A 27,540-nucleotide genomic window follows, 5' to 3' on the forward strand; every position below is an offset into this window, starting at 1 on the left:
GTCATACAAAGCTTGATAATCTCTTAAATCCATCCATGTTGCTGCCCCCAAAAGTTTTAACAGCTCTTGTATGACAGACAACCTGGGGGAAATCGCTGAGTGATTCCTCTGCTCAAATGTCACGCTGTCCAGAGGTTTCCCTGACCACTTAAACAGCCGCCTCCATCACCATGTCCCCAAGACTGCTCTGTTTCTCTCTCCAGCCCTTTCTTTCTTATAAGGTTTTTTTGATGTGGACAATTTTTTAAGTCTTTATAGAGCTTGTTACAGTATTGCTTCTGTTTTATGTTTTGCTTTTTGGCAGTGAGACATGTGGGATCTTAACTCCCTGCCCAGGGATTGAACCCACATGCCCTGCATCGTAAGATGACATCTTAACTACTGGACCACCAGGGAAGTCCTTCTCTCAAACTCTTTTTTACTACTTGATATTGTATTTTATTTATTTGACATTCATTTGTACATGTCATGTTCCAAGAACTTTACTGAAATTGATTCATTTAAAAATGACATATTTAAATAGTCATATATTATAAGTATACGTTAACATGTGTTATGGCAAATCTATTCACTCACATGCTGTTTGGCTTTATCTCCCACCCGATCGGACGCCACCAAAGACAGTGATTCTGCTTGTTCCCTGATGGACCCCAAATTCCCAGACTGGTGCTCAGGGGAGCATGCACACATGCTCAGTCATGTCCAGCTCTTTGCAACCTCATGGACTGTAGACTGCCAGGTTCCTCTGTCCGTGGAATTTTCCAGGCAAGAATACTGGAGTGGGTTGCATAGGCACTCTGTAAATTGTTGTCCAATGAATTGAGTGAATGTGAAAATGATATAGTGCCCAAGAATTGGCTGCAACATATTGTATTATGACATTCTAATAATTTTTTTATAGTTGTTAAATAACACGATTTTAACTGAGTAAAATTTTAAGATCTAATTGACTTAATTGAATGATTCACGAATGATTCACAAATGGGTAGAATACCATCCAACAAGCAGAAAGACGCTCTGAGGAGCTGGACAAAAAGGAAGCCTTTTATAGCAGAAAGGGGAAAAGAATGAATTGTTTCAGGCCTAGGAAACCTACCTATGAGGGACAGAAGGGGGCTGTGTGGCAGATTACCTCATTGGTACTGACCAGAAAATTCCAGAGTGACCAGTTAAGACTACGTTCCTGGAGGACATTGTAACTGCAATTAGGTTAGATATTAAGTCTTGGTTTGCTGATGTGGGGTTTAGCCTGGTCAACTACAAATTGGCACTTGCTATTAGGACTTGCTACCTCCATAAGGATTATATCATGTGCTGTAACAGCTGCTGACTTTCAACACCCCTTGAAAGGAGTTCAGGGTGGAGAGCAGAAATAAGACCCTCCATGCTCTGGGAAAACCTGACGGAACAGGTCTTCTTTTCAGGAGCTGATTTTATGGACCCAGTTCTTGCATCTCCTCATACCTAGAAAAGCACTGAAATCTTTCGTGATGATGATTGCTCCTTATGACCAGCAGAAACCTTCTGCAAAAAAATGTGTGCTTGATTGCACATACTTCCCCTTCACCAAAATCACACATGTACTGACCTTCCCCCCCTACCTCTTGGGAGTAGTTCTCAGAACTATCCAAGATGCTGTCTCTTGGACTAAATAGTCCTCACTTTGCCCCAAATAAAACGTAACTCACAACTCTGACATTGTGCATTTTTTTAAAAAGTCAACAGCCCAAGTGACTCCATTTGGGGTCTGTTTTTTTTTTTTTAATACAGTATATATGTATTGTTTTATATTCATTTTCTATAGCCCCTAGAACCAATTGCTAGAAACTCAGTGGCTTAAAACAACAGGAATTTATTTTCTTGTATTTCTAGAGGACTGTAAGGAGATCAAACCAGTCAATCCTAAAGGAAACCAACCCTGAATATTCACTGGAAGGGCTGATGCTGAATCTGAAGCTCCAATACTTCAGATACCCGATGTGAAGAGCTGACTCATTGGAAAAGACCCTGTTGATGGGAAAGATTAAAGGCAAAAGAAGCAGGCAACAGAGAAAGAAAAGGTTAGATAGCATCACCGACTCAATGGACATAAGTTTGAGCAAGCTCCAGGAGATGGTGAAGGACAGGGAAGCCTGGTGTGCTGCAGTCCATGGGGTTGCAGAGTTGGACATGACTTAGTGACTGAACAACAAAAACTAGAGGTCAGAAGTCTAAAATCAAGATGACGGCAAGTCTGTGTTCTTTCTGGAGATGATGAGGAGGGAATTCACTCCTTGGTCTTTTTCTGCTTCTAGCGGCCACCTGCATCCCTCGGTTCATGGCCTTCCTTACATCACCCCAACCTCTTGTGTTGTCACATCTCCTACTTCTCACTCTGATCCTTCTTCCTCCTTATAAAGACCTTTGGGTTTGTATCAGGCCCACTCAGATAACTCAGGATAACCTCCCTACCCCAACACCCTTAACTTAATCACAGTTGCAAAGTCCTTCTTACCATATCAGGTAACACATTACAGATGCACATGGACATCTTTGGGGAGCCATGATTCAGTCTACCAGAGCTTTGTTATTTAATATTTGTGAATTGCAAATCAGTTGCTCTGAAAATGGAATTATCAGTAGTGTTCTCTTCCCTTCTCCCCTCCAAGGCTATCCTGGAAGAACCTGTCTCTGGTCTGAGTTCTAAAGTAGAAAAACAAGTGTCCAAGTAACCAGCTTCACCATGCCCTAGCTCTGCGACCGTGGGCATGCGACTAAACCACCCTGTGCATCAGCTTCCTCAGCCGTGAAAGGAGACCCACAACCATGTGACGAGACATAAACAAAGGGCTTCAAGCCAGGACAAAGCAGAGAGGCTGCAGGAGCCTTGATAAGGGGTACCTAATCTGGTCTCAGGTCAGGGAAGGCTTCCTGGAGGAGCTGGCCCTGGGGGATAGCATGGGGGCATTCACATAAAAAACCCCTGTCTCCAACACATTTGCAAATCACTTTGCTACCACCTAGCAGACAGCAAATAACTCATAACTGGCTGTTTATAACAGTTGCAAAACTGAGACTACAAGGACCATGATGGCTAAATAAAGTATGGTGAAAAAATAATTATGATGCTTCGTGGGAAAGACTCTACTGGATGCAAGAAAACTTTGGAGCTGGGTCTTCCACCAGGTTCCCCTCCTCCACTCCTGGGATTCCCTGAAGCCTGGACCAGGGAGCTCTCACTTCTTTTCTCCCTGCCCCATCTCCTTACAGGCCACAGGTCTTTTCAGAGCTGGGTTTTCACAGAAGTGTTTAGAATGATCAAAATTTTAAATACAGACAGGGTCAGATGAAGACAGGATCAGTGAAAGTGCCGTATTGGAGACTGAGGCAACGGGAAAGCCCAGTAATACAGTACGCATCCCATTCAAAATGTTGACATTTTGTTCATTGAAGATTTTTGGCATACCGTTTGATTCCTGAAACTATAATCTTTCTCTGATATTCCCCGGTAGTCCAGTGGTTAGGACTTCTGCTTTCACTGCCAAGGGCTGGGGTTCAAACCCTGGTCGGGAAACTAGGATCCCACAAGCTGTGCAGTATGGCCAAAAAAGGTGGGAGAAAAGGAAAAAAATATGTAGTCTTTCTCTTGGTTGAATTGTTGTTTTGGTTGCCCCTTTACATTTTGGGTTCTCACCCTGGTCCCAGCCAAGCTCCTGGAGTTCTTCTTAGAACCATGTGGCAAGACAGACAGCTGTGACAATGTTGAGTAGAACTTGCTGTGTGCCTAGGGGTAGGTGGGGGAGAGGTGTGACATCCTGGGAAAATGCTGAGTCCAGTCTAGGGAGCAGGGAGGCAGTTTTGGAGGTGGCGTCTGGCAAGAGTTAATGTGAGAGGGAAGAGGGCCCCTGAGCTGTAAGAGGAAGTGAGACGGGGTGGGGATGCTCTCTGGGCCCGTGGCTGTGGGTGGAGAGGTAAGCAAGGCCAGGGTAGAAAATTAGGGTTTATTTTTTTTTTTTTCAGTTGAAGTATATAGTTGATTCACAATGTTGTGTTAATTTCTTCTGTACAACAAAGTGATTCAGTTATACATACACACACACACACAGGCACACACACATACGCACACACACAGATACATGTATGGGCCTCACAGGTGGCACAGTGGTGAAGAACCCATTTGCCAAGACAGGAGATGCAAGAGACTCAGGATTCGATTCCTGGGTCAGGAAGATCCCCCGGAGTAGAAAAAGGCAACCCACACCCGTATTCTTGGAAAATTCCATAGACAGAGGAGACTAGTGGGCTACAGTCCATGGGGTCTCAAAGAGTCAGACATGACTGAGCACACACACATGCACGTGGGTGCGCGTGCGCGTGCACACACACACACACACACACACACACACACATATATACATTCTGTTTTAAAATATTCTTTTCCATTATGGTTTATCAGAGGATACAGAATATGGTTATCTGTGCTACACAGTAGGACTTTGTTGTTTACCCATTCTATATATAAAAGCTTATATCTGTTAACTCCCATCTCCCACTCCATCCCTCTCCCAACCCCTTCCTCCTTGACAACCACCAGTCTATTCACTATGTCCATGATTCTCTTTCTGTTTCATAGATAGAATCATCTGTGTCATATTTTAGAGTCCATACATAAGTAATATCATATGGTAATCGTCTTTCTGACTTACTTCACTTACTATGATAATCTCTATTGCACCTATGTTGTTGCAAATTGCATTATTTCATTCTTTTTCATGGCTGAGTACTATTCCACTGTGTATATGTATACCGAGGGTAAGATATATATACACAGCATAAGATGGTTGGATGGCATCACCAACTCAATGGACATGTGTTTGAGCAGGTTCCGGGCGTTGGTGACGGCCAAAGAAGACTGGCGTGCTGCAGTCCATGGGGTTGCAAAGAGTTGGACATGACTGAGCGACTGGACTGACTGACAGACAATGCCCTAACATATAAAGAAAATTCATTATGATGAAATAACATCCCTGGAGGACACAGGGAAGTCTCAGTAGTATGTCTTTTTTTTTTTTCTTTATTTGAAGTATAGTCAATTTACAATGTTGTGTTGAAGAGTCTGGGTTTTTAAATTATTTATTTATTTATTTATCTAGGCCACATGGCATGTGGGATCCTAGTTCAATCACGAGGGATCAAACTTGTGCCCTCTGAAGTGGAAGCTCGGGGTCTTAAACACTGGACTGCCAGGGAAATCCCACGTTTATCTGTTTTCAAATGAATGTGTTTAGAATTGAGAAGTAACAAAGTCATTAGTAAACTGAATACTGCCCATAATTTTGTCTCATGCTTGACATTTAAAAATAGATGCTAAATAAATAGAGCAGTCTGTCTACCAAGATGCCAGTGTATTGGGTCAACTTCTCCAATATTAGGAGTTACGTTTCCCTCTACAAACTTTGTTTCCCAAATGGTGTATAGCTCCTGACAAAGCTCTCAAACAATAAAAAAGTATATTCTGCCCTCTGTTTAAACATAGTTGCATTTCTGAGAATTCAGTGAAAAATACTTTGTGATGATATGTCAAATGGAGTCAGATAATTATGAACGGTGCTTTCACCCATACAGGAGTCATGGAAATTGAGCAATTCTTCTTGGGAGTTGGGAAGGGTGGAGGGCACTGTCCAGTCAACTGCAGGACTTTCAGTATTTTCAGCACTTCCAGCTCCTGCCCTCTAAACACCAGAACCACCAACAGCTCTTCCCATCTGCCAAGACATTCAAAAATATTCACACAAATTAAAAAAGACAATAAATAAATTGGGGAGAAGGGAGGGGGACTTCCTTGGCAGTCCAGTTGTTAAGACTCCCTTCTTCCACTGCAAGGGGCATGGGTTCATCCCTGGTGGGGGAACTAAGACGTCACATTAAAAAAAAAAAAAGTCCAAACCACCCCCCACCCGCCACAAACCCCCTTGAGAAGAATGATACTGAGGGAATACGGAGGAGGTCCCAGCCCCTGGATCTAGGGGAAAGAGCGGGAGTATCGCCCAGGCTGCCCGTGTTGCTGGCCTGGCAGTGAGATGCCCGGCACAAGGACTGGACCAGTAAACGTGCGGATGCGTGCGTGGGCGGGTGCAAGAAGAGAAGCGGGCGATTCGGGTGAAACTGGCGCTAAGTCAAGCCACCCTTTTAGTATCTTCCTCCATGCCTCTCTCTCCCGTCCCCATACTGGTCACCTCCCCTCAGGACAACAGCAGCCCATCCCTGGCCTCCCTTCACGCCTCTGTTCCACAGTCCATTCTCCAAGCCTTAGCCAGAGCTTTCTAGAGAGCACCCTGACTCCCTCTTCCCCATCCCTAGGCTCCAGCGGCTGATGGAAATCTTTCCGTTTCCGGCCTCTGTGCAGGCTCTCCCACGGAGATCACGCCCAGCAGTCAACTCCCACCCTCACCCGTTAACCCTGCTCATCCGTTGGGTCTGAGAGCAAATGCCCCCTTTTCGGAGACGCCCTCCCCAACTTCCCAAGGAGTTAGCTGGGTTTCTGGACACATGGTAGAATTCATATAAAAAGATGGACAAAGTAAGTTTCTAGCAATTCAATTTACTTCCATTAAATCCCCTAGGGCAGGTTAATTCTATGTTGCTCACGGTCGAATACTCCATGCGGGGAACTTAATAAGTGCTCAATAAATATTTCATAAATGAATGAATGAACGAACAAACGAATTAATGCAGGCTCCTCCTCGAGGTTCTAGGCGCAGGGACAAGCAGGTTTTTATCTTCTGCCTCTATGCCTGCTTGCTCCGCGCACTCCAAGCTGCGCGGTCACGGAACCTCAGTTTCCCGGCCTGCGCAGGGGATGGGCCTCTTGGGGAGGATTTGCTCGCCGTCGGGCGCGCCCCCGCTTCGCAGGCTGGAGCGCCGGGCGCGCGCGTCGAGTGCGCGCGCGGAATGTGACTGGCTGGCCTGGGCCTCCCGCCGCCCCTCGGGGCTCCCGCGCCGCGCACGCGCACGCGCGCCCCGCGTGGGCCACGCCCCCTGCCCGCGCTCAGGCCCGGCGCGCGCCGGCGCGGGGGGCGGGGGCGGCGGCGGACGCCGACGGGGAGGGGCGGGCCCGGCCCGGCTCGGCCCGGCCGCCCGCGCGCGGCTCTTGGAGCGCCCCGGGCCCGGCCCGGGCGGCGGCGGCGGCGGCGGCTTCAGCGAGAGGCCTCGGCGGCGCCCGCGCGCAGTGCCGCACCGCAGCCATGGCCCTGGTGACCCTTCAGCGCTCGCCCACGCCCAGCGCCGCCTCCTCCTCCGCCAGCAACAGCGAGGTGAGCCCCGGGCCCGCGGCCCCGCCCCGGCCGAGCAGCCGCCGCGCGAGGCCTGGGCCGCGAGTGCTGGGCGCGGGGCGCCGGGGGCTGCGCCGGGACAGCTTCGCGGGGTCCTCGGGCCTGCGGGGACCCCGCTGGACGACCCCCGCGTGGGTAGCCGGACTGGGGTGACTGTGCAGCGCCGGTGTACCCCCGTCTGGGGTTGACTCTGTGTGTGAGACCCCTGTTTGGGGGTGACTGTCCATGAGACGGTGTGTGTGACCCCCGTGGGGGGTGACTGTAAGTGTGACCCCCGCCTGGGGGGTGACTGTGAATGTGTGACACTGCCCCCTCGCCCCGTCGGGGGTGACTGTGCAGGGTACTTGTCCTGAGCCTGGAACTCCTGATTGGGTAAACTGCGTGAGATGCGGGTTCTGGGATTCCGGACCCTGTGTGCCTCTTCCTGTGTGTGATTCCGGCCTGTCCTCTGGGGGCCGTGCCTGTGTAGTGCTAGGGGCAACAAGCCGCAGGGCTGCCCCTGTGAAGGTGTGAAATTGTTTCCCCTAGTGCACGCCCCCGGCTGTGGGTGTGAGTGGCGGTCCGTGTCACTGTGACAGTGAGCTCAGGGTGCTGGGTGACGGTGTCTTAGGTCTCTGCGTGCAGCTGAATCTGGCTTCTTCCTGTCCCCGATATCGCCCGAGGCTGGGTGTTTATGTGCTGTATGGCCGAGGCCGATTCTGGGGTTCCTGTAATCGCCCCAGTGCTTTGGGGGGCCGAAAGTGCCTCTCTGAGCGGTGCGGGTTTCTCTGGGTTTACGTGTGACCCGGCCTGGCTCCTTGCCCTGGAGTCACTGGGGAATTCGTCCTCTGAGCGCATAGCTGGGCTGGACCGAGCTCGGCTGGGCCTCGGGCCTCCAAGCAGGAGAACTAGTTAGGGCCTCGGGTCTAAACTCAACATCCGTGGCCAGGCTGAGTATTGACCCACAGACACCGCAGCTGGAGGAGGAGAGGGAACTGTTTATAGAGAAGGGAGAGGAGGCTGCTGGGGGAGGGCCCTGCAGGCAGGCCCAGGAAGTGACCCCGCCAGCATCTGGGCAATTCAGGCCCCTTCTCCCTGGGGGAAGTTGACTGATAACACTGATAACGTTTGTGTGTGTGTGTGTGTGTGTGTGAGAGAGAAGAGGACCTGTTTGGGGTTTAACAGCCCTGCCTGTCGCACCGGCTCCTGGTTGGCAGCTCTTCAGCCTGTTTCATTGGGACTGGCAGGAACATTTCTCAACCTGGCTGCAGGGTTGAACCTCACAGCCCAGGCCCTCTCAAGGAGAGGCCGTTCATGAGTTATCTTGCCTGCAGACAGAAAGTTCTTACAGTCCCTGCTCTGCGCGGCAGCCAGTGACCTGCAGCTGGGAAGTGAGTGCGGCTGCTTCTCACTTCCCCACAGACATCTGTTCCCCTACATCGTTTCTACTACTGTTGTCTTGCAGTTTATAAAGTACTCCTCTGCTCTTAATTTCATGGTCCCTTCTCAAAAACAACGGGTGAAGAAATAAGCTCCAGGAAGAGGTTATTCGGACAGCCTGTCAAGCCTGAAAGTGAAGTGAAAGTGAAAGTCGCTCAGTCGTGTGGGACTCTTTGCAGTCCCATGGGGTATACAGTCCATGAAATTCTCCAGGCCAGAATACTGGAGTGGTGGGTAGCCTACCCCTTCTCCAGAGGATCTTCCCAACCCAGGGATCGAACCCAGGTCTCTCACATTGCGGGCGGATTCTTTACCAGCTGAGCCAGCAGGGAAGCCCAAGAATACTGGCGTGGGCTATCCCTTCTCCAGTGGATCATCCCAACCCAGGAACCGAACCAGGGTCTCCTGCACTGCAGGCAGATTCTTTACCAACTGAGATATCAGGGAAGCCTGTCAAACCTAGGCCTCTGATTCTAAACCCCACCTTCCTTGTGTTATTTTGCAGCCAGTCTACTTCTGCTCTAAACACGTTAAAAAAATAATTCTTTTTTTTTGACTGTGTTGGGTCTTTGCTGCCCCGGGGCATGTGGAATTTTAGTTCCCTAACCAGGGATTGAACCCGCCTCCCCTGCACTGGAAGGCAGATTCTTAACCACTGGACCACCAGGGAAGTTACCACGTGTAAAATTTTTTGTTATTTTATTTTTTTAACTGAGATGGAATTCACATACCATAAATCTGCCATTTTAAAGTGTACAATTCAGTGGTTTTTAGTACATGCCCAAGGTTCATCAGCCATCACCACAGATTCCAGAACATTTTCATCACCCCCAAAAGAAACCTCACAGCCCTTAGCTATCACACACAGCCTCCCTCCCACCCATCCCTGCCCTGCCCTGCCCTCACCAAACTGTAGGCAACCACTAATGTTCTTTCTACGAATTTGGCCTATTCTGGGCATTTCATGTAAGTGGATTCATACACCGTGTGGCCTTTTGTGTCAGGTCTGTTTCAGTCAGCCTCATGTTTTCAGGGCTCATCCATGTTGCAGCGTGAGTCAGTCCCTCATTCCTTTTTATGGCTGAGTAATCGTCTACTGTATGGATGTGCATTGTGTTGGACCTTGGGGTTGTTCCCACTGAGTATATTTTCACTTCCACTTTCTGGGCTTCCCTGGTGGCTCAGCCTGCAATCCTTGGGTCGGGAAGATCCCCTGGAAAAGGAAATGGCTACCCACTCCAGTATTCTTGCCTGGGAAATCCCGTGGACAGAGGACTCTAGCAGGCTACAGTCCACGGGGTTGCCAAGAGTCAGACACGACTGAGCGACTGACACTTTTTCTTCTCAGTATTCTACTGTATGGTTGTACCTTTTGTTGGACTTTGGGATTGTTTCCACTGAGCATATTTAAAATTATTACATAGAAAGCATTATTTTCACCAAGTCTGAGAAGAAAACTCGGACAGCTCTTCCTTACCTTGAGTAAATCAGCAGCATTAGTGGCTCCAGGAGCCATCAGAGGCTGGGATGTTCCCCGGAAGGTGAGGCATCTTCCAGGTAGGGTGAAGCGTGAAGATGCAGGAAGGAAGGGAGAGGCAGCATGTGTGCCATAGAGATGGCACACTTCCCCTCGCTGGGCCTCAGCTCGTCCGAAAGTTCCGGCTTCCCTCTCACGTGTGTTCCTTGGCATAGGTGGCTTCCTTCTCTGGAATGATTGGTCTCGCGTTGCCTTTCGTCCTGAGACCCTCAGAGAGGGAGGAGAATTAAGTGATTTTGACAGCTGCATCCCACCCCATCACTTGCTTACTCCTCAAAATGCGCACCCTTCGTTGAGTCAGACACGCTCAGGGCCCTTCTTTCCTTCCCCAGCCTGTGGTCCTGCCTGGCGTGGGAACTAAGGGAAGTCGCAGCCCAGCTCGCAGAGCAGTGCTTCCCTCTTTTTGGTTTTGTTCCTTTCCCCTCCATCTTTATCTCATTTATATCATTTTACTGTGAGCCTTGTCTCATTCTTTTGTGAGAACAGGCAGAGAGCCCAAGAAGAGATAAAGCAGTAGCTTTCAGGAACTGTGATTTTTGACCACCATTCAAGGTGACTATTTTTCACGGGTGGACCTCCAGTCCCTTTGGGAAGGGGAGTATTGGCTCAGGGTTTTTCAACCTCAGCATTGCCGACATCTGGGCCAGAAAACCCTGTGCTGCAGGGGCCCGTCTTGTGTGTTGCAGCAGATAGCAGCACTCTGACTGTTACCCACTAGATGCCACTAGCATCCTCCCAAAAAGACTCCGGCCTTGCCTGGCACCCCCTGCCAAGAGCAGTGGTCCCCAGTTGAGAACCACTGGGTTAGACCCAACAGTCTCTTCTGAGTTTGTTCCTGTGGTCGTGTGAGTTGTTTCGTGTACGTTTCACTTCAGGGCTGAAGCCGGTGGCCCTGTGGTCCTCAGAACCATCGCCAGTGTTTCCACATCTCCTTCAGCGTGGGGTGGGGGGCATGAGAATGAACTGATGCCTTCTGCCTCTGCCCAGTGCAATACGTACATGATCTTGTTACAGCGGGGGGATCCCAGGACCCTGTGCCAGGCTCATTCGTTGGTGAAATTGCCACCGATGGCGTGTGTCCCTGGCTGCCCAGAGCCCTCCACACATGACCTCTGTGCCCTTTTCCCACCACTGCCAGCTTCTGCCTGGTTTCTGTCCTCAGTCAACCTTGCATCTCCCGGCCATTGCTACTTTCCAGGTTTCTCTCTTCCCCGTTCAGTGGCCCCTCCTGTGTAACATACTACACATGCCAACTCCCAACGGCGGAAGGTTGTTGGGGTGTGCGTTTTCTTCTCATTTGAGTTTTCTTCTTGAAAGAAGAAAGAAAAGTTACTGCTGCTGCTAAGTCACTTCAGTCGTGTCCGACTCTGTGTGACCCCATAGACGGAAGCCCACCAGGCTCCCCCGTCCCTGGGATTCTCCAGGCAAGAACACTGGAGTGGGTTGCCATTTCCTTCTCCAATGTGTGAAAGTGAAGTCGCTCAGTCGTGTCCGACCCTTAGCGACCCCACGGACTGCAGCCTACCAGGCTCCTCCATCCATGGGATTTTCTAGGCAAGAGTACTGGAGTGGCTTGCCATTGCCTTCTCCATTTGAGTTTTCTTCTTGAAAGAAGAAAGAAAAGTTACAGTTGGGGCTTAAATCATGGTTACTTTTGGAGCCTTTAACCCTCCTGGTCTTGTAACCTTTAGAAGATATTAAATATCCCTTTCTTTCATATCTGGAAATACACTAAGAGCCTAGAAAGTTTTATATTAAACATGAAAGCCTTTTTGAGAACCTACCAGATGCTTTGAGACCCACTGACAGCCTGAACCTGGCTACCTTCTGTTAAGAAAGACTTACCTGGAGTGGTGATGGTGGTGGTTGTTTGTAGACTTGTGTTTTGTGGCTTAAAATGGTGTTGATCATTTGTGATTACCAGAGGGTGGGGATTGAGGTGAGGGGGAAATGGATAAAGGCAATCAAAACACATAAACTTCCAATTATAACATAAATAAGTAATACAGACACAGTATACCACATGATAAATAAAATTAACACTGCTGTATACGACTGAGCGACTGAACTGAACTGAACTGATGCTATATTTGAATGCTAGTAAGGGAGTAAATCATAAGAGTTATAAAAAAAAATATGGTGTTGATCCCTCAGCTATTGCTTAGATTGAAGAAGGAAACAGAGCCTCTTAAAACATCACCCCCTTCCCCTAAAAAAGAAAAATAGGGACTTCTCTGGTAATCCAGTGGTTAAAGACTCTGTGCTTCCAGTGCAGAGGACACAGGTGCAATTCTTGGTTGGGGAGCTAAAAATCCCACAGGCCTGCGTGTCCAAATAAATAAATAAAATTTAAAAGAAAGAAAAACTGGATGAGCTCTGAAGCAGCACTGGAAAAGGGAGAGCTCAGGGCAGAACAAGTGTGTGGAGTACCTGGGCTGGCTAGAACACTGCGTTAGCAGGCACCCATCCGCGATGCCTTGGAAGGCAGGCGAGAAAACATCAGGAAACCTGAACATCCCTCCACAGGAATTCTTCAGGGGAGCAGCAGAGCAGGACTGGTCTGGGAAGGGTGCAGTGTTTGGAAGGAGCCAGGTTTCCTGGACATCTGTACCTTTTGCAGGCACCAGAGCAGAAAATGTGAGCCTTGTGTCCGAGGCTCATTGATAGCGGTGTCTGGGCTGTGACATTCTCTTCCTTTCTCTGCAGTTGGAGGCTGGCAGCGATGAAGATCGCAAGTTAAACCACAGGTAAGCAGGCTTCGCGTTTTCACCCTGGAGTCTATCTTCCAAGCAGGTAAGAAATACTCTTGTGCCTTTCCAAGAGGGAGAACCCTGGAGAAAGACTACACCATTTTTTCAGTAGGAGGAGGGCTTTACAGATGATCCAGACATTTAACTGTCAACAGCTTTGATAATTACGTAACATTCAGAGAAGAAGAAAAATAATCGCCAGTATTCCACCACCCTGGCTTTGCCATGATGAGTATCTTTACAAACTTCCTTCTAGGTTTTACCTCTGCTTTAAAGAAAGTAATCATTCTAATATGTTCTCACTTTTCCATCCTGCTTTTGGGAGGGTATTCCTTTTGAGGTAAGTACATTGCTGTTTCGAAACAGACATTCAGCCCCTCAGTTTATTAATTCAGGGTGTGTGTGTGTACATGTGCATGTGCCTGTTGAGAAGTTTCTCAAGCTTGTAGTCCTCAGTTGCTATATTTCCAAGTAGACACCAGAAGTATGGTTATTTTTCTTTGCCAAAAATTGGGTGTTTTGTTGGCTTGCAGAAGCTTTAGTACTTTATTATATAATGCATTCTCCTGTTCCAATGATCTTGTCTTAAACACTGGCTCTTAAGAGTTTAAAAAAGTAAGCAGCTAGATTAAGAAAAAAAAAAGAAACTGCACAGAATTTCAAGGATACTGTTCTTTTATTATTATTGTTGTCTGTTTTATCTTGGGAAGGGGAGGAGAATTAACTGGAAGAGGAAATAAGTGCTGAGAGCAGGCTGTCCTCCTGGTTGAACGCACACACAGGAGTGGTGGATCCGCCTCACCTGTCTGTGAAGCTTCCTGGGTGTTTGAGGGAAGGAGGCACCCTGTTTTCTAAAATTCACGTGTGCAGGAAAATAATTGTCTTAGTACAGTGGCTGGGTCCTCGTTTTCACATTATGCTGGAGGGAGGACCAGGCACTGTGACACATCTCCTTCTTCCAACTGGGGGTTCTGGTTGCTCAGAGTCTCGAAGGCTGGAATCAGCCGGATTCCCAAGTGGGGGCAGTCACGGGCCGTATTGTGAATCAGCCGGTGGAAGCTGGGAGGGGAGTGGAGGTCTGCTCCGGAAACTGCTGTGGGAGGGAGATCGGGGCGGAGGGCCTGCGGAGCGCCCCGCACCCGCAGCTCATCTGTAACCTGTCCCTGGACTTGGACTCTCTTCTCCCCTCAAGCTGGTCCCTTTCTTCCAGGGCTCTTCCCCAGGAGATGGAACATAGATGGGCTTTGGGGCAAAGAACTATTTCATTTGTCACTTGCCCTTCCTGCGCTGACAGCATAGCACTTTGAATTGTTTCCATTAATAAAGAACTTGGGGCTCTCAGTGATAGGAAAACATGTATGTGCTGCTGGCCAATAAAAGGCCCCGTTCTTTGCATCACTTGGAGCTGAAGAGGGCCATTCAGAGGGACGTAAAGGCAGCTTTCTGTGGGGCGACATCTCATCCTCACGGCAACCCCAGGAGGAGCAGGTAATCCCACCTTCAACCTCCCAGGTCGCAGGTTGCATTCCAAGTGGGGCCTCCATTGTCTGTAACACTTGAGTTTGTCGTAGGACTCCACCTTGCCAGGAACAGTTTCGTGACTCAGCTGGACGCCAGTGTTGCAGGTACAGGCTCGCGGACTTGCTGAGGTCGCCCAGGTGGTTAGAGGCAGCGTCAGGGCTGGAGCCCAGGACCCCTGCTGACTTGTGATGGTGCTCCCTGGGGTGTCAGACCGCCCTGGTGACCCCCGTGAGCCCTTCTCACTGCTGTCAGTGAGCCCCCAAGGCCCTTGTGAGTCCTGGGAGACCCAGGCTGGGGGTGACCTGGGCTCTGATCCCGTCCTCAGAAGCCTCCGCTTTCTTCCTTTCTTCACTCACCTTGATGTTCAGGCGCCGTTTCATGCAGAGGGCAAAGTCCTGCTGTCTAGCCCTCCGAGCCCAACGAGAGAAGTGCTGAGGTTCCCGTGTAAGTGGCGTGACTGCAGCTCATCGGCATCTGCGTGGGGATTTGCGTTTCCAGACCTCTGCTCTCTGAGCTTCTCTTCGAGAAAAAATGTGTGGAATGGCTGGTCATTCTTTGCTCTCTGGGGGGAGGAGAGGTGGGGAGAGGAGATCTCTCTTTGATTCATGTTCATCCTGAAGTTAATATGCCCTGATTTGGTGTCTAAAGGGTGCTCGGGTAGGGGAGAAACTGGGGCCTGCAGGGTCACCCTGTCCCCTCACCCCTTTGTCTACCCTTAATGGACAGCTTCATCTTGCGGGTCCTCCAAGAAGTGGTCTTGGACCCAGTGTGTAGCCAGTGAATTGCTGAATTTGTGGGTCAGATCTTTCTCACCCTGCCCTCTTCCCCACCCCCTTCCCCTGCTGGGAGCATCATGGTCAGGTCCCTGTACCTCCCCCGGTTCACTGAGGGGCTGCCCATCAACCCCTCCTTGGATCTCACTTTATCAGCCCAACTGTCAAAGGGCTGGCAGTCTGGATGCGCCCCCAGCTTCCTCCTCCTGGTCCACACAGCCTTTTCTGCCTTCAGCCTCATCGCTGGCCTTTGCATGGACATGCCATTTTTCAGTTCTACCGCTGCTCCCTGTCCAGGCTCCTTCTCTAAGCCAGTTTCTTTTCCAGTTGGCCACAGTCCTCATGGCCAACTCATCATGCTTCCCCGCAAACCTCTGTGGCTTCCCTCTCTTCAGCAGGTGACTCCTGGTTTCTTTCTGGGCCAGGTACCGCACCTGCCTTCCTTGGCAAGTGCCTTTGCTTTTGTCTCATCCCTCACTGTTGGGGCTTCCCTTAGTGACAGGGTCTTAGTTCTCTGCCTGCATGTAGCACTTCAGGAAGTTTAAATATATTAACTTGGTTTTGATTCTGCAGTAAATTGCATTCATGTACAAGAAAGACATTTTGAGGAAAGATAACCGGGGGTTCGGAGTCTGGCTCCTGCACTAGTAGAGGTGCCCACACGCCTCTAGGAATTACTGTGTCTCTGTAGGTCTCTGTTCGTCCCATCAGTAAAACAGATAAAGCGCCGGCCTTACAGGGTTAACCAGCAGTTTGTACGGAGCTCCCTGCCCAGAAGCAGGTCCACGATGGGTGTGGAGGACAATGGCTGTGATTGGTCTTCCAAGGATGGTGTCCTATCAGTGTTAGTTTCACAGCTCAGCAGTAGAGAGAGGGTCTGACTCCCCACAGGCTCCGGGCCCACTGTGTGGGGGCTGGGAGGGCTGTCCCCGTGGATGCCCTGTGACTCGGACCAGGGACCAGCCTGCATCATTTACCCGGTGACGTCCCCGTACGTTGGAAATAGGAGCGCAACTCTTGCAGAATCTTGACTGTCACCCAGTCGGTTTCTCTGAAGGCCTGGGGGCCATCTGGGGAGCCGCCCCCCCGCCCACCCCTGCCCGCGCAGAGGGAGGCGGGGCGCCCGAGCCTGCAGGGCCCTCGCTCCCCCCATCCCCCCCCCACTCTCTGTGCAGCCTGCTGCCGGCCTCCGGCAGACCCATTGGGGAGCTGTGCTGTTCGGACTGTGGGAACCGGCGAGCACGTGGCTCCGCCACAGCAGCCCCGGCTCCCTCGCCATCCTGGGAGCTGCCTCGGTCTGGCAGGCGGCTCAAGTGGTTGTGTGCCAGGCAGGGCCCCAGGGAGGGGATAGGGTTGTGTTGTTTCCAGTCAGTGCATCAGGAGTGAATGTTTTGCTGCTTTTTTTTTTTTTTTTTTTAAATCGAGCGTTTCCAAGTCAAGCACGTGAAAATCAGCGTTAGAGTTCTGTTAATTTCTTTTATTGCTTGCCCAAGCAAACACTTGGGTCAGAGCAGCAGGATTTCATCTTCTCTCTTTTATCCGGTTTCAGTGGGAAGCTGAACTCCCGTGCACCCGCCTTTCCCTCGCTCCTCTCCATTTCGGAAATCCCCAGAGGACCCCAATCTCCGTGTAACCTTCTCTCCCTTCTTGTGGACAAGTCAGGATGGGGTGTGTCCTCGCTCTGCAGGCCCTGCCTCCCGTCTTCTTTCAGAACCTCTTCTTCAATGCCTGTCTACCCTTGGAGCTTCCTCTGACTTCCTTGATGGCTTCTTGGCCTGGACTTTGACTGTCCCTGTTGAGAGTCCAGTCTGGTTACGTCCTGCGCAGAGGTGTCGAGCTTCTGCCACATCCAGGCTCTGTGTAGCAGGCTGCTGTGTCAGTCATCCACTGCTGTGTAACAAGCCACCCCAAGCTCAGCAGTCAAAAGCGGTACATAGTTACTACCTCTCAGCTCGCATGAGCCAGGAACCCTTGACATGATTGAGTCGGCTTTTCTGCTGGGGGTCTCACGTGGCTGCAGTCAAGGTGTTGACCAGGGCTGGGGTTGCATCTGTGCCTTGGGCCCTCTTCCACACTCACACTGATTCTTGATAGAATGCATTCTCTTGCGGCCATGGACACGGCTGGCAGCTTCTTTAAGGCCGACAGGAGAGTCTGCTGCCATCAGGGAATGCCATCAGGAGACAGATCATAGCCTCTGCCATCAGTTATAACCTAATTAAGGAAGCAGCTCTCCCATCCTGGTCCCTGGTCCCAGCACATACTCAGCACAGGGGGCTTGCCCGGGTTCCTGGGTAGAAACTGCCCAGAAATCTCAGCCCACGGGAGTTCTCGAGATGTGCCAGTCTAGCTGAAAGAAAGACCCATAAACAGCTAGGTTTCTGTTCAGTGTCGCAGGCGTGGCAGGGTGTGCCACATAGAGGCGATGCTGGCTAGTGGGGAGGGGCCCGGAGCCCCGGGGAGCCGGCAGGGCTGGACCACCTGCCGGAGGCCATCCTGTTCTCACAGCTGTGCACCCGCACGCCTCTTCACCTCAGTCTTCTTCCCTTCCAGCCTGAACCCCAGGGGGCCCGCCGTGAGCGGTGTGCCCTGTCCCGTGACCTGCATGACTGTAGGCCCCCGCTGTGAGTGGTGTGCCCTGTCCCGTGATCTCCCTAACTGTGAGCTCGAGTGAGGCTGGTACTCAGCATCCCTTCCCAAGCAGTGGGTCGCCTGGGTGGGCACCAGGGAAGGGGGGGTGGTGTGCACATCAGGGCTCCCATTCACGAAGGTCCTATAGGTGCTGGGAACTTGGGCAGCTCGTCTCATTTCTGTCACCCCCATGAGATGCTGGCCTCATTGTAGGAAACCGCAGTTCCCTGGGCCCGGAGACAGGGTTTAGACTTTGGTCGCTGTGATCAGAAACCCGCGTCCCTTCCTGTCCCCTCCCTCACGGCTTTACTGGCAGCCACCTCCCACCCCTCACCCCACCTTGAAACACTGGGGATGCACACACTTGTAACAAGTGAAGAGTTAATTTGATTCTGTTGGAATGTAATTAAAATTACTAAGGTTAACTTAAAATGAATTTTGCTCAGAGTCTAGTAGGTTTCATTAAGCGTTTGAAACAGCAGTGCTCAGGCTTCTAAAGCCTTGAGTGCCTCAGGGCCCTGGTCTCATTTTCCTGTGCACTTAGCACACCAGGGAAGCGTGTGCCCCGGAGAAGGCGCGGGTGAGCCCTTTCTGCACGGTGGTGCCCATGATCACCCTATGGTAAACAGCAAAGCTGTGAGGGGGAGGCAGAAAACCCGAGGCTCTAGTCCTAAAATGCGTTACCTGCTGTGTAGTCTTTTGGCCAGTCTCTAAATGTCTCTGGGCCCCCACTGCCTCCTCTGTCAAGTGAGATGAGATTAGATAACAGCTCCCAAACCCAGGAATAAGCATCTTCACACCCACCGGTTTAGTTCTGTGTCACCCTGTTACAGCTTCTGACCGTCCTTCGTAGCTTTGTAATAGCACATCCAGAGTTTCCCCTTTATTCTCAGGCTGAGAACAAGGTCAGCTGTATGGGGGAGGTAAGGGGGTGCGTCTAGCTGAGTCACCCTGAGGTGGTGAGAACTGGTTTGGCCTCTCAGAGGAAGTGGACCCTCTCCTTGGACCTGCTTCCCCCTCAGCGCGTGTCGGTCCAGACACGCTTTGCCCCGGGAGCAGGGCCATGCCCTTGGTGGTGACTGCCTGGGCAGAAGGGACTCCCGCCTTCAGAGGCCATCTTGGTGTATGTTGTGCTGCCGTGAGACACTCTGGATTTGGGCGGCTGATTTGGTATATTCCTGAGACTAGGAGGAGGCCCACCAGAGTCTTTCTGCTTTGAGAGAGGCTGCAGGAAGAAAATAGGATTAATCTGGGTTGGGAGGAGCCATTCCCAGGGCATGCCAAGTGATGGGGCTGGGGGTGGGGGTAAGACCAGGAGTCTGGTCTGCGAGGCTCCCACATGGGATCATGGAAAGCCCTGGGGAGGGTTCCCACTCCCACAGTGAAGATGGTGTGTGTTGATGAGAGCGCCCCACCAGTAGCCCACTCCGCCCTGCAGTGTTGGGAGAGAACCAGGGATACATGACTGCCATGTAAATTACACAGTCATGCTCCTGGCTGTGCTTGGGTGGGGCAGGGCCTCTGGATCAGGTCTATACACCCCCACCCAACCCCCTGTGTGACTGTGACCTCAGGCCAGCCCCCCTGCCCTCCCTGAAACAGAGTCCTCCTGGGCATCAGGGAGCTTCTGTGAGCCTGAGAGGGCATCTTGTATATTGTGTTGGGTCTGGTCCTTGTCTGACAATGCGGCACCGTTATTTTCACTGATGCTGGGAAGCGACAGTCCCTTCTGCTGCCTTCCTTACCTTCTTACCCCCCACCCCCCGCCCCAGAGGAGTTCTAGATCAAAACCCAAAAAGGTCAGCCTAGTCGAACCCAAAGGAAAATAGCAGCCACTGCCCTACCTGTCTTCCTCCAAGTTACATGGAGCCTGGCACCAGGTTTTTATCCGCAAAGCATCACATCTTGTGTGCCTTTGTTTATTTTTACAATTAAAAAAATTTTTTTTTCGTTGAGTGGCAACTTAGGAAGCTTTTTTTTTTTAAGATTTTGTTTCAAAGAATGCCCAGAGGCCCCACCTTAGGAAATGCCCCGGGGGCCTCCATGTGCTGGCAGAAGTGACCCCCACACGCTTGCTTGCCGAGCATCAGGACCCACCAGGGAGGGGACTGTTGATGTGGTTTGGAGGGAACCAGGCCCGCTGCCACCTCTGGAGATCTCTCGTCCCTTCTCCCCAAATGTCCAAGCCCATGGTTCCATGCTGTGTCTGAAGCAGGTGGAAGTTGGGAGTGTGCCTGTTCAGGTCTGTGGTGGAGACCGCTGAGCCCTACGGCAAGCGAGCTCCCTCAGGAGCGCATGCCCCAAGCCCAGCCCCCTGTGTGGGCCCCGCCACTCCGGGTGGGGGGAGGAGTATCTCATGAAGCAAACTGGCACGGAGGCGGTTTTTACTGAAGAGTGGTTTGCCTTATCAACTCAGCCAGAGTGTATTTGGTGCCTGTGTATGTTTTGGGTTCTGTGCCGAGTGCTGGGAATTCCATGTTGAATATAAAAAGACGTTGTTAATGTTCCAGAGGTATCTCGTGTGTGCCATGTCCACTGTGGCTCCCAGAAGGGATTTGAAACAGCGTGTAACATTTGAAGCAAATCGTCTGATTTAAAATTGGAAAGCGGGACCTGGAGAGCATGGGGGAAAATAAAGCAAAGTGAGGGGACAGTTGTGTGTGGGATTCAAGGCATAATGCGGGTTGGTGTAATTACCAGAGTTTGGCTCTGCATCTGACTTTGAGCTTCTGAAGAGTCAAAGCAAAGAGAGAAATGACAATCGGTTGCTTGGTTCACGGTGTCCTGAAAACACCACCTGGTCGGTCCCACTGAAGAACTGTTCCTGAGGGTGGGTGTTCATGAGGAGACCCAGTGTGATGGGCAGTGAGGCAGCTTGTCTCAGGCTGGGCCCTGAGGCCAACCCCACCAATTAACCTGTGTGTTCATGGTCTGGAGAGGTGAAGTCAGCGCAGTGCATGATGCCAGAGCTGCCCAGCCGCCCCAGCTGCCAAAAACAGGATACTGAACCGCATCCTGCAGGCCCGCAGCGTCCCAACTCCGCGTGCCTGTCCCGACTCTGTGTGCCCATCACAATGGGAGACTCTCCAGGGCAGGTCGGCCCCCTGCTTTTCTGAACGTGCGGTCTCAGAGCAGGAAAATGGTAAAATTAGGGCTCACATGGGCCAGGGCCCTGCGTGTGTGCTCAAGGCTTTCAAAATCTGGACACCCAGAGACCGAGAGGAACTATGAGAAAGGAGTTTCCCATCATCCTCCATGACCTTGTGCACGAAGCAGGGCTGCTGCTCTTCTGGAAGTGCGGAGGGGAGGTGGTCCTGAGGCAGGGACAGATCTTGGGCACTGAGGGGCAGAGCATCCCTGAGAGGGAAGCGGGAAGCCAGGACGTCTGCCATCAACAATGACCAGTGAGAGGGTCTTAAGTTTTTATCACTGGCCAATAAAAATTGTTGTTTAGTCCCTCAGTCACGACTGACTCTTTAGCGAACTCATGGACTGTAGCCCATGGGATTCTCCAGGAAGAAGACTGAAGTGGGTTCTCATTTCCTTCTCCAGGTGATCTTCCCAACCCAGGGGTTGAACCTGTGCCTGCTGCATCTCCTGCATCGGCAGGCGGGTTCTTTATCACTGGGCCAGCCACCAGGGAAGCCTAAGAGGGAAAATGAGAGGGAGTGTTTTGCCAAAATCCAGTTAAGTGGAATTTTTTTAGAGGTAATTTAAAAATTTAGAAACAATTGAACACATACATAAACGTTGCAAATGGAGTACAGAGAACATTTTTCTGAACTGTTTTGAGAGTAAGTTGCCAGCCAGATGCCATTTGAATACTAGCAAGGACATTCTCCTACAGAGCAGGCCATTAACCCAACCTGACCTGATCCATGACTCCATCTAATCATCAGACCCCATTCAGGGTCCACCATTTGTCCCAGCGGTGTCCTTTGTCGTAAAGGGTCCAGGTCAGTGTCGCCCACTGTGTGGCGTGATCCTGGCTGCTGCATCTCCTTCAGTCTGGGGCACTCCTCAGGTTTTCTTTGACTTTTATGACCTTTTGAAGGGACAGGCCTGCTCGTTTGTAGAATAGAATGGCCCTCAGTTTAGGTTTGTCTGATGTTCCCTCAAGATTAGATTTGGTCCGTGCAACGCCAGGTGATGTTCACCACGGTCATCAGGTGGCTTTGCTGGGCTTCTTCCCTGCACGGTTATTCTTTTTCCTTGCGTCATGAAGAAGTGTTTCTTGTGGGAATACTTTGAAATCGGGTCAGTGCCCAGTGCCCCCTCAACTTTTCTATTTATTTATGTCTGTGTGGGTGCCTGTTGGTTTCGTGCAGTGGTTCATAGTCTGTTAACTGTATGCTTGACGTCTCGGTTCAGATGGCCCCTGATGTGGCCTGTGGGGCCTCGTTCAAGCTGGCTTCTGGGCCCCTGGGCGTGTGCATCATCGTTTGAGCTCTGCCTTGTTTTCCGACACCAGATGGCAGGCCTCACCGTGTAGTTTTTGCCCGGTCTCTGGAGTCCATCATTCCTGCACAGAGCCCTAGTTCCTTTCAGTAGAAAAGGGATTTCAAAGCAGGCAGGTGGTTTTTGTGATGTGTAGAAATAGCAAATCACTATGCTGTATGCCTGGAACTGGGGCTTCCCAGATGGAGCAATGGTAAAGAATCCTTGCCTGCCAACGCCAGAGATGGCAAGAGACGCAGGGAAAATCCTGGGAAATCTCATGGACAGAGGAACCTGGTGGGCTATAGTCCACGGGGTCGCAAAGAGTCAGACACAACTGAACGACTGAGCATACACACACATGCCTGGAACTAACAGTGGCGCAAGTCAGTTATACATCAACAAAATTTTTTTAAAATAAAGAATTTATGAATCATTTTAACCCCTGTGAGTAATCATTGAAAAGGATAATTGATGGATGAGATTAGGAGCTGATGCTGGACCTGGAAATCTGACAGTGGAATGCAGAACACAGGAAGTGGTAGATGCAGGTTGCCAAGTTCTATTTATTTGGGTGTTAGTTGATGGATGGGCCCAGCTGAGAACTAAATGTTCACTAATTTTAAAATAAAGCAGAAAATATTGCCCTTTTTTTCATGTACTCTGTAAAGCCTCCTTGAAGCTCATCCTGCTCTCCAAACCCAAATGATATTAACAAGGGCTTTTCTTTTGAAGAAAAAGAATTGTACCAAATTAATCTGGAAAACAAAAGCAGAGAAACTGAGGTAAATATGCTTATTACTACTGTTGAAGGAGGTGTTCTCGGCGTGTCTTTTCAGTGGGCAGAATTTGGGACTGTGTGGCTGTATGTGCGCACACACACGCGCACACACACACACACACACACACACGTTACACATTTGCATCTGTATTACTCTCTCTATTTATGTTGAGAACCATGGATTCAAACTGATGCCGTGAGCTCTGATCCAGCATCTCCGGGTTCATTCTAGTTTTTCTCGCTCCATGTTTGTAATCCCTTTTCTCATACTGAGAGAAACCTAGCTCCCATTGTCCCGCAAGTGTTTACTTGTCTGATCAGCCCCCTTGTCTGCCACCAGCCTCTCATCTTTGCAGCCACCTCTCCGCTCCTTACCACACCGCTCCCCCCCAACCTGGAGGCCCTCCCTGCTCTGCCCACCAGAGGGTTTCCAGTCTGACTTGTTGGGAAAAAGAAGCGGACTTCTCTCTTGATGCTGTTTTCCCAAGGTGTCCACACCACAGAGGTTTGACACTTTCTGGTGAGACTTGTTGTCGTGTCCTGGCTTTTCCCCTTCTGGGCCACTAGAACTTGGATAAGCCATGTAACCTCTCCAAGCCTCAGTTTCCCTGTGTCAGAGATACTCACAGATGGATGCTAAGGGTATCCATGACGTGCCCAGCAGGACACACAGCAGAGATGTTCATTATTGACTTTACACTTGCTGACTGCACATTACCTTCTGGGCCCTGAGAGATGGAGAAGTCATAGCTTTGACTCTCCATACTCTGGTAATGTGGACAACTTAGTTGTGTTGTTCGAAGCACTAGGTTGCCAGGAGGACCTGACCTCCATGTGGCTGTAATAGCATTTATGCAGCAGCGAATCTTTATTTTTTTTCCCCCAAAGGTTATAATGCTTAATCAGAGGTGTCTGATAATTGATTGAAGCTTGAGAAATATTTTCCCAGGTCCCATGTTTTCACTGAATAATTGGGCATCTTGTTAATTTATTTTTTAAAAAGGTTTGCATTACTTTATTATTTTAGGTTGCACTGGGTCTTCGTCGCCGCACTCCACCGCCTTCTCCAGTTCTGGCGAGTGGGAGCTCCTTGAGTTGCAGTGCGCTGGCTTCTCATTGTGGTGGCTTCTCTTGTTGAGGGGCACAGGCTCTGGGACACGTGGTCTCAGTAGCTGAGGTGCACGGGCTTAGTTGTCCCGTGGCAGGTGGGATCTTCCCGGGCCAGGGATCCAACCTGTGTCCCCTGCGTTGACAGGCAGATTCTTAACCCCTGAGCCACCAGGGAAGCCCTTTAATTGATTTTTTTTTAATTGAAGTTTGGTTGATGGATGCCATTATATATAAGTTACAGGCGTACAGTGTAATGCTGCACACTTTTAGAGATTGTGCTCTGTTTATAGTGACTGTCAGCCTCTGACCCTGTCCCCATGTTGCACCGCGCACACTTGTTGCTTGTTGCACACGTGGTAGTCTGTGCCTCTTGACCCTCGGCCGCTGTGTTGCCCCTCCCCACTGGCAGCCACCGGTGTGTTTTCCGTATCTGTGGTTCTTGCGCGTCCTGTCCATCCTGTACCTGTTGAGCGCCCAGTGTCATAGCCACTCAGAGGTGACCAAGGTGAGTTAGTTGCAAAATGGCTTTGAGGCTGGAGGAGGGACATAGCTCAGTCAGTTTGTGATTATTTACTTCTGAGTATAGCCTCTGCTATATGTCAGGCAGAGAGGGAGACTTAGTATGTGTGTCCTGTCCCTAGAGTCCCACCATGAAGTTCAGTAGGCTGGCATGAAGATACTGTCACCACCAGTTAGTAGGTGAACAGGGTCAGAGCTTAGTCTGGGTCCTTGGGGTCCTGTCCCTTTCTAAGTATATGACCTCGAACGAGTGACTCACCCTTTCAGTGCTAAGTGAGGGAAGGTGCTGTAAGATGTTGAAAAGCATGGCTTGCAGCCAGCGCGGCAAGGGAGGGCTTCCTGGAGGAGGCGTGGACGTTGGTAGGTGCGCAGAACATGAGGAGGCTGTGTGTAGAGACACAGAGTGGAAGAACTGACTAGAGCAATGGCAGATGGGGTGGAGCAGGGAACGTGTGGAGTGTGGGAGGAATAGTGTAAGAGGTGATACAAGGAAGCTTTTTATTATAAATCACTTTTGCTAACTGCATTAGCAGCCTTGAGGTCAGAGCATATAAAGCTTAGGTTAGCAACATGAATGGCTGTGGCTGCCACAGCAAGCAAGTTCAAGGACTCCGGGTTCTGTAGCTGCGGCCGCATCATTGAAAGTCCTGGAGCTGGGAGCTAATGCAACAAGAGCAGTGGCTGGGAACGGCATGGGGCAGGTTAGAGGCCAGGGGTCCTCTGTTCTCCATCCTGATTCCCACTAGGCTGCAGGCTCCTGGCATAGCTGTGCCATCCGGATCATAGCTGCTCACCACATGTGGCTGATTAAAGCCCAGTATTCTTGGGCTTTCCTGGTGGCTCAGACAGTAAAGAATCCATCTGCAATGCAGGAGACCAGGGTTCCATCCCTGGGTTGGGAAGATCCCCTGGGGAAGGGAACACTATTTGCCTGGGAAATCCCATGGTCAGAGGAGCCTGGTGAGCTACAGGCCATGGGGTCGCAAATAATTGGACACGACTGAGTGAATTTCACTACTAAAGTCAAAGACAAATTCAGCTCATCCATCTCACTCATCACCTTTCAAGCATTCAGACCCTCAGCCTCTCCAGCTGCCATATCAGACGGTACAGGTGGAGATCATCTCCTTCCTCTTGGACAGCATTGCCCTGCAGGGACGTCAAGGACCCTGCACAGAGCCGGCACACGGGGAGTAGACATCGCACGGCTCACAGGGCTGGGGGCCTGGGAAGGAAAGGGTGCCCTTACCAGGTTAGGACTGGGCAACCCATGAATATGGGATGGGGCTGCCTCCCAAAGAAAGGGCTGGGAACCGGGGACAGTTGAGACAGTCCGTTCTTGGAATTTTTGAGTTGTTTCAGAAAGCATTTCCTTGTTATTTCTGGCTGGCTAGGTTGTCTCTGCTGCCATTGCATTTCCTGAACAGTGCGGCCTTTCTCCCTCCGTGCTCGTGAAGGGGGCTTCGATCCCGGTGTACCAGACATTCACAGGCAGATGCATCAGCTCCAGCCTCCACAGATGGGGCCTGAGGGCTCATGGGGGTCATCGAGGAGCCCTCCCAAGGTTTGCGGAGCCAACCCAAGGCAGGGTGTCTACTGTCCTACTTAGGCAGGGGGAGAAGTCCTGCTTTTGCGAGCTTGCTGGTATATTCAGCTGCTCGCTCCCACCCGTTGCGATGAAGGCACGCTGTGTAGCTGGCTGCAGAGAATGTCTCTTACTGTCCAAAATACTTGTGGACATTCCTTCTCTCTGAGAGAAACCCACGCCTTCTAGCCAAACAATACATGCCCCAGCAGCAAAGACATTTGTAACAAGCCCTGCCAGCATTTCTTGCTGGTGACCCCATTCCTTGAGTATAAGGCCCTGCAGAGCTGGAGTTTCCCTGTGGTCAGCATTCTGTGTGGAGTGGAGCCTTTGAGGAGAGGGCTGTGACTGGTAGGTGAATCAGGTGAGTTGTTGTCTACACTTAGAGCCCAAATAACGGCCTTTGGGACAAGGCCTTACCAAATGGCCCCGTGAAGCACAAAATGGAAATAAGGTGTTCGTACACCCAGGGTCTCTGTGACTTTTGAGCTTGAGTTCAAAATGAGAGAAACACCCGCATGAGAACGGGAGTGTTCTGTCTCCTTCTGCGGGGTGCCCGCCTTACTCCCTACGGTGAGTCTTCCATCTCCTTTGTTGTCGTTGAACCACTGAGACATGTCCAGCTGTTTAGGGATCCCATGGACTGTACCCCCCAGGCTTCTCTGTTCATGGGATTCTCCAGGCAAGAATACTGGAGTGGGTTGTCATTCCTTTTTCCAGGGGATCTTCCTGACCCAGGGATCTAACCCAGGTCTCTCTCACTGCAGGCAGGTTCTTTACCATCTGAGCCACCAGGAAAGCCCAGTATTTGTTAACCTCGATGGAATTAACGGACCCTGTCTTGGAGTGTACATGGGGACCACCTTTCAGTTCAGTTCAGTTCAGTTCAGTTGCTCAGTCATGTCCGACTCTTTGCGACCCCATGAATCACAGCACGCCAGGCCTCCCTGTCCATCACCAACTCCCGGAGTTCACTCAAACTCATGTCCATCGAGTCGGTGATGCCATCCAGCCATCTCATTCTCTGTCGTCCCCGTCTCCTCCCACCCCCAATCCCTCCCAGCATCAGAGTCTTTTCCAGTGAGTCAACTCATCGCATGAGGTGGCCAAAGTATTGGAGTTTCAGCTTTAGCATCAGTCCTTCCAGTGAACACCCAGGATTGATCT

General features: G+C 50.7%; 1 protein-coding gene across 1 annotated transcript in view; it reads left to right on the forward strand.

The window, feature by feature from the left end:
- Positions 1–7,093: 7,093 nt before the first annotated feature.
- SSH1 (slingshot protein phosphatase 1) overlaps positions 7,094–27,540 on the forward strand; it is a 60,105-nt gene continuing 39,658 nt past the window's right edge. The window contains exons 1-2 of the mRNA XM_055404463.2: positions 7,094–7,292; positions 12,973–13,013. Of these exons, the coding sequence (XP_055260438.2) occupies positions 7,224–7,292; positions 12,973–13,013 (110 nt within the window). The 5' untranslated portion in view covers positions 7,094–7,223. The remainder of the gene's footprint in view (positions 7,293–12,972; positions 13,014–27,540) is intronic.

The sequence above is a fragment of the Moschus berezovskii genome, chromosome 19 (assembly GCF_049115385.1).
Source record: "Moschus berezovskii isolate FMDL1 chromosome 19, NW_MosBer_1.0, whole genome shotgun sequence".
NCBI classification, from domain to species: Eukaryota; Metazoa; Chordata; class Mammalia; order Artiodactyla; family Moschidae; genus Moschus; species Moschus berezovskii.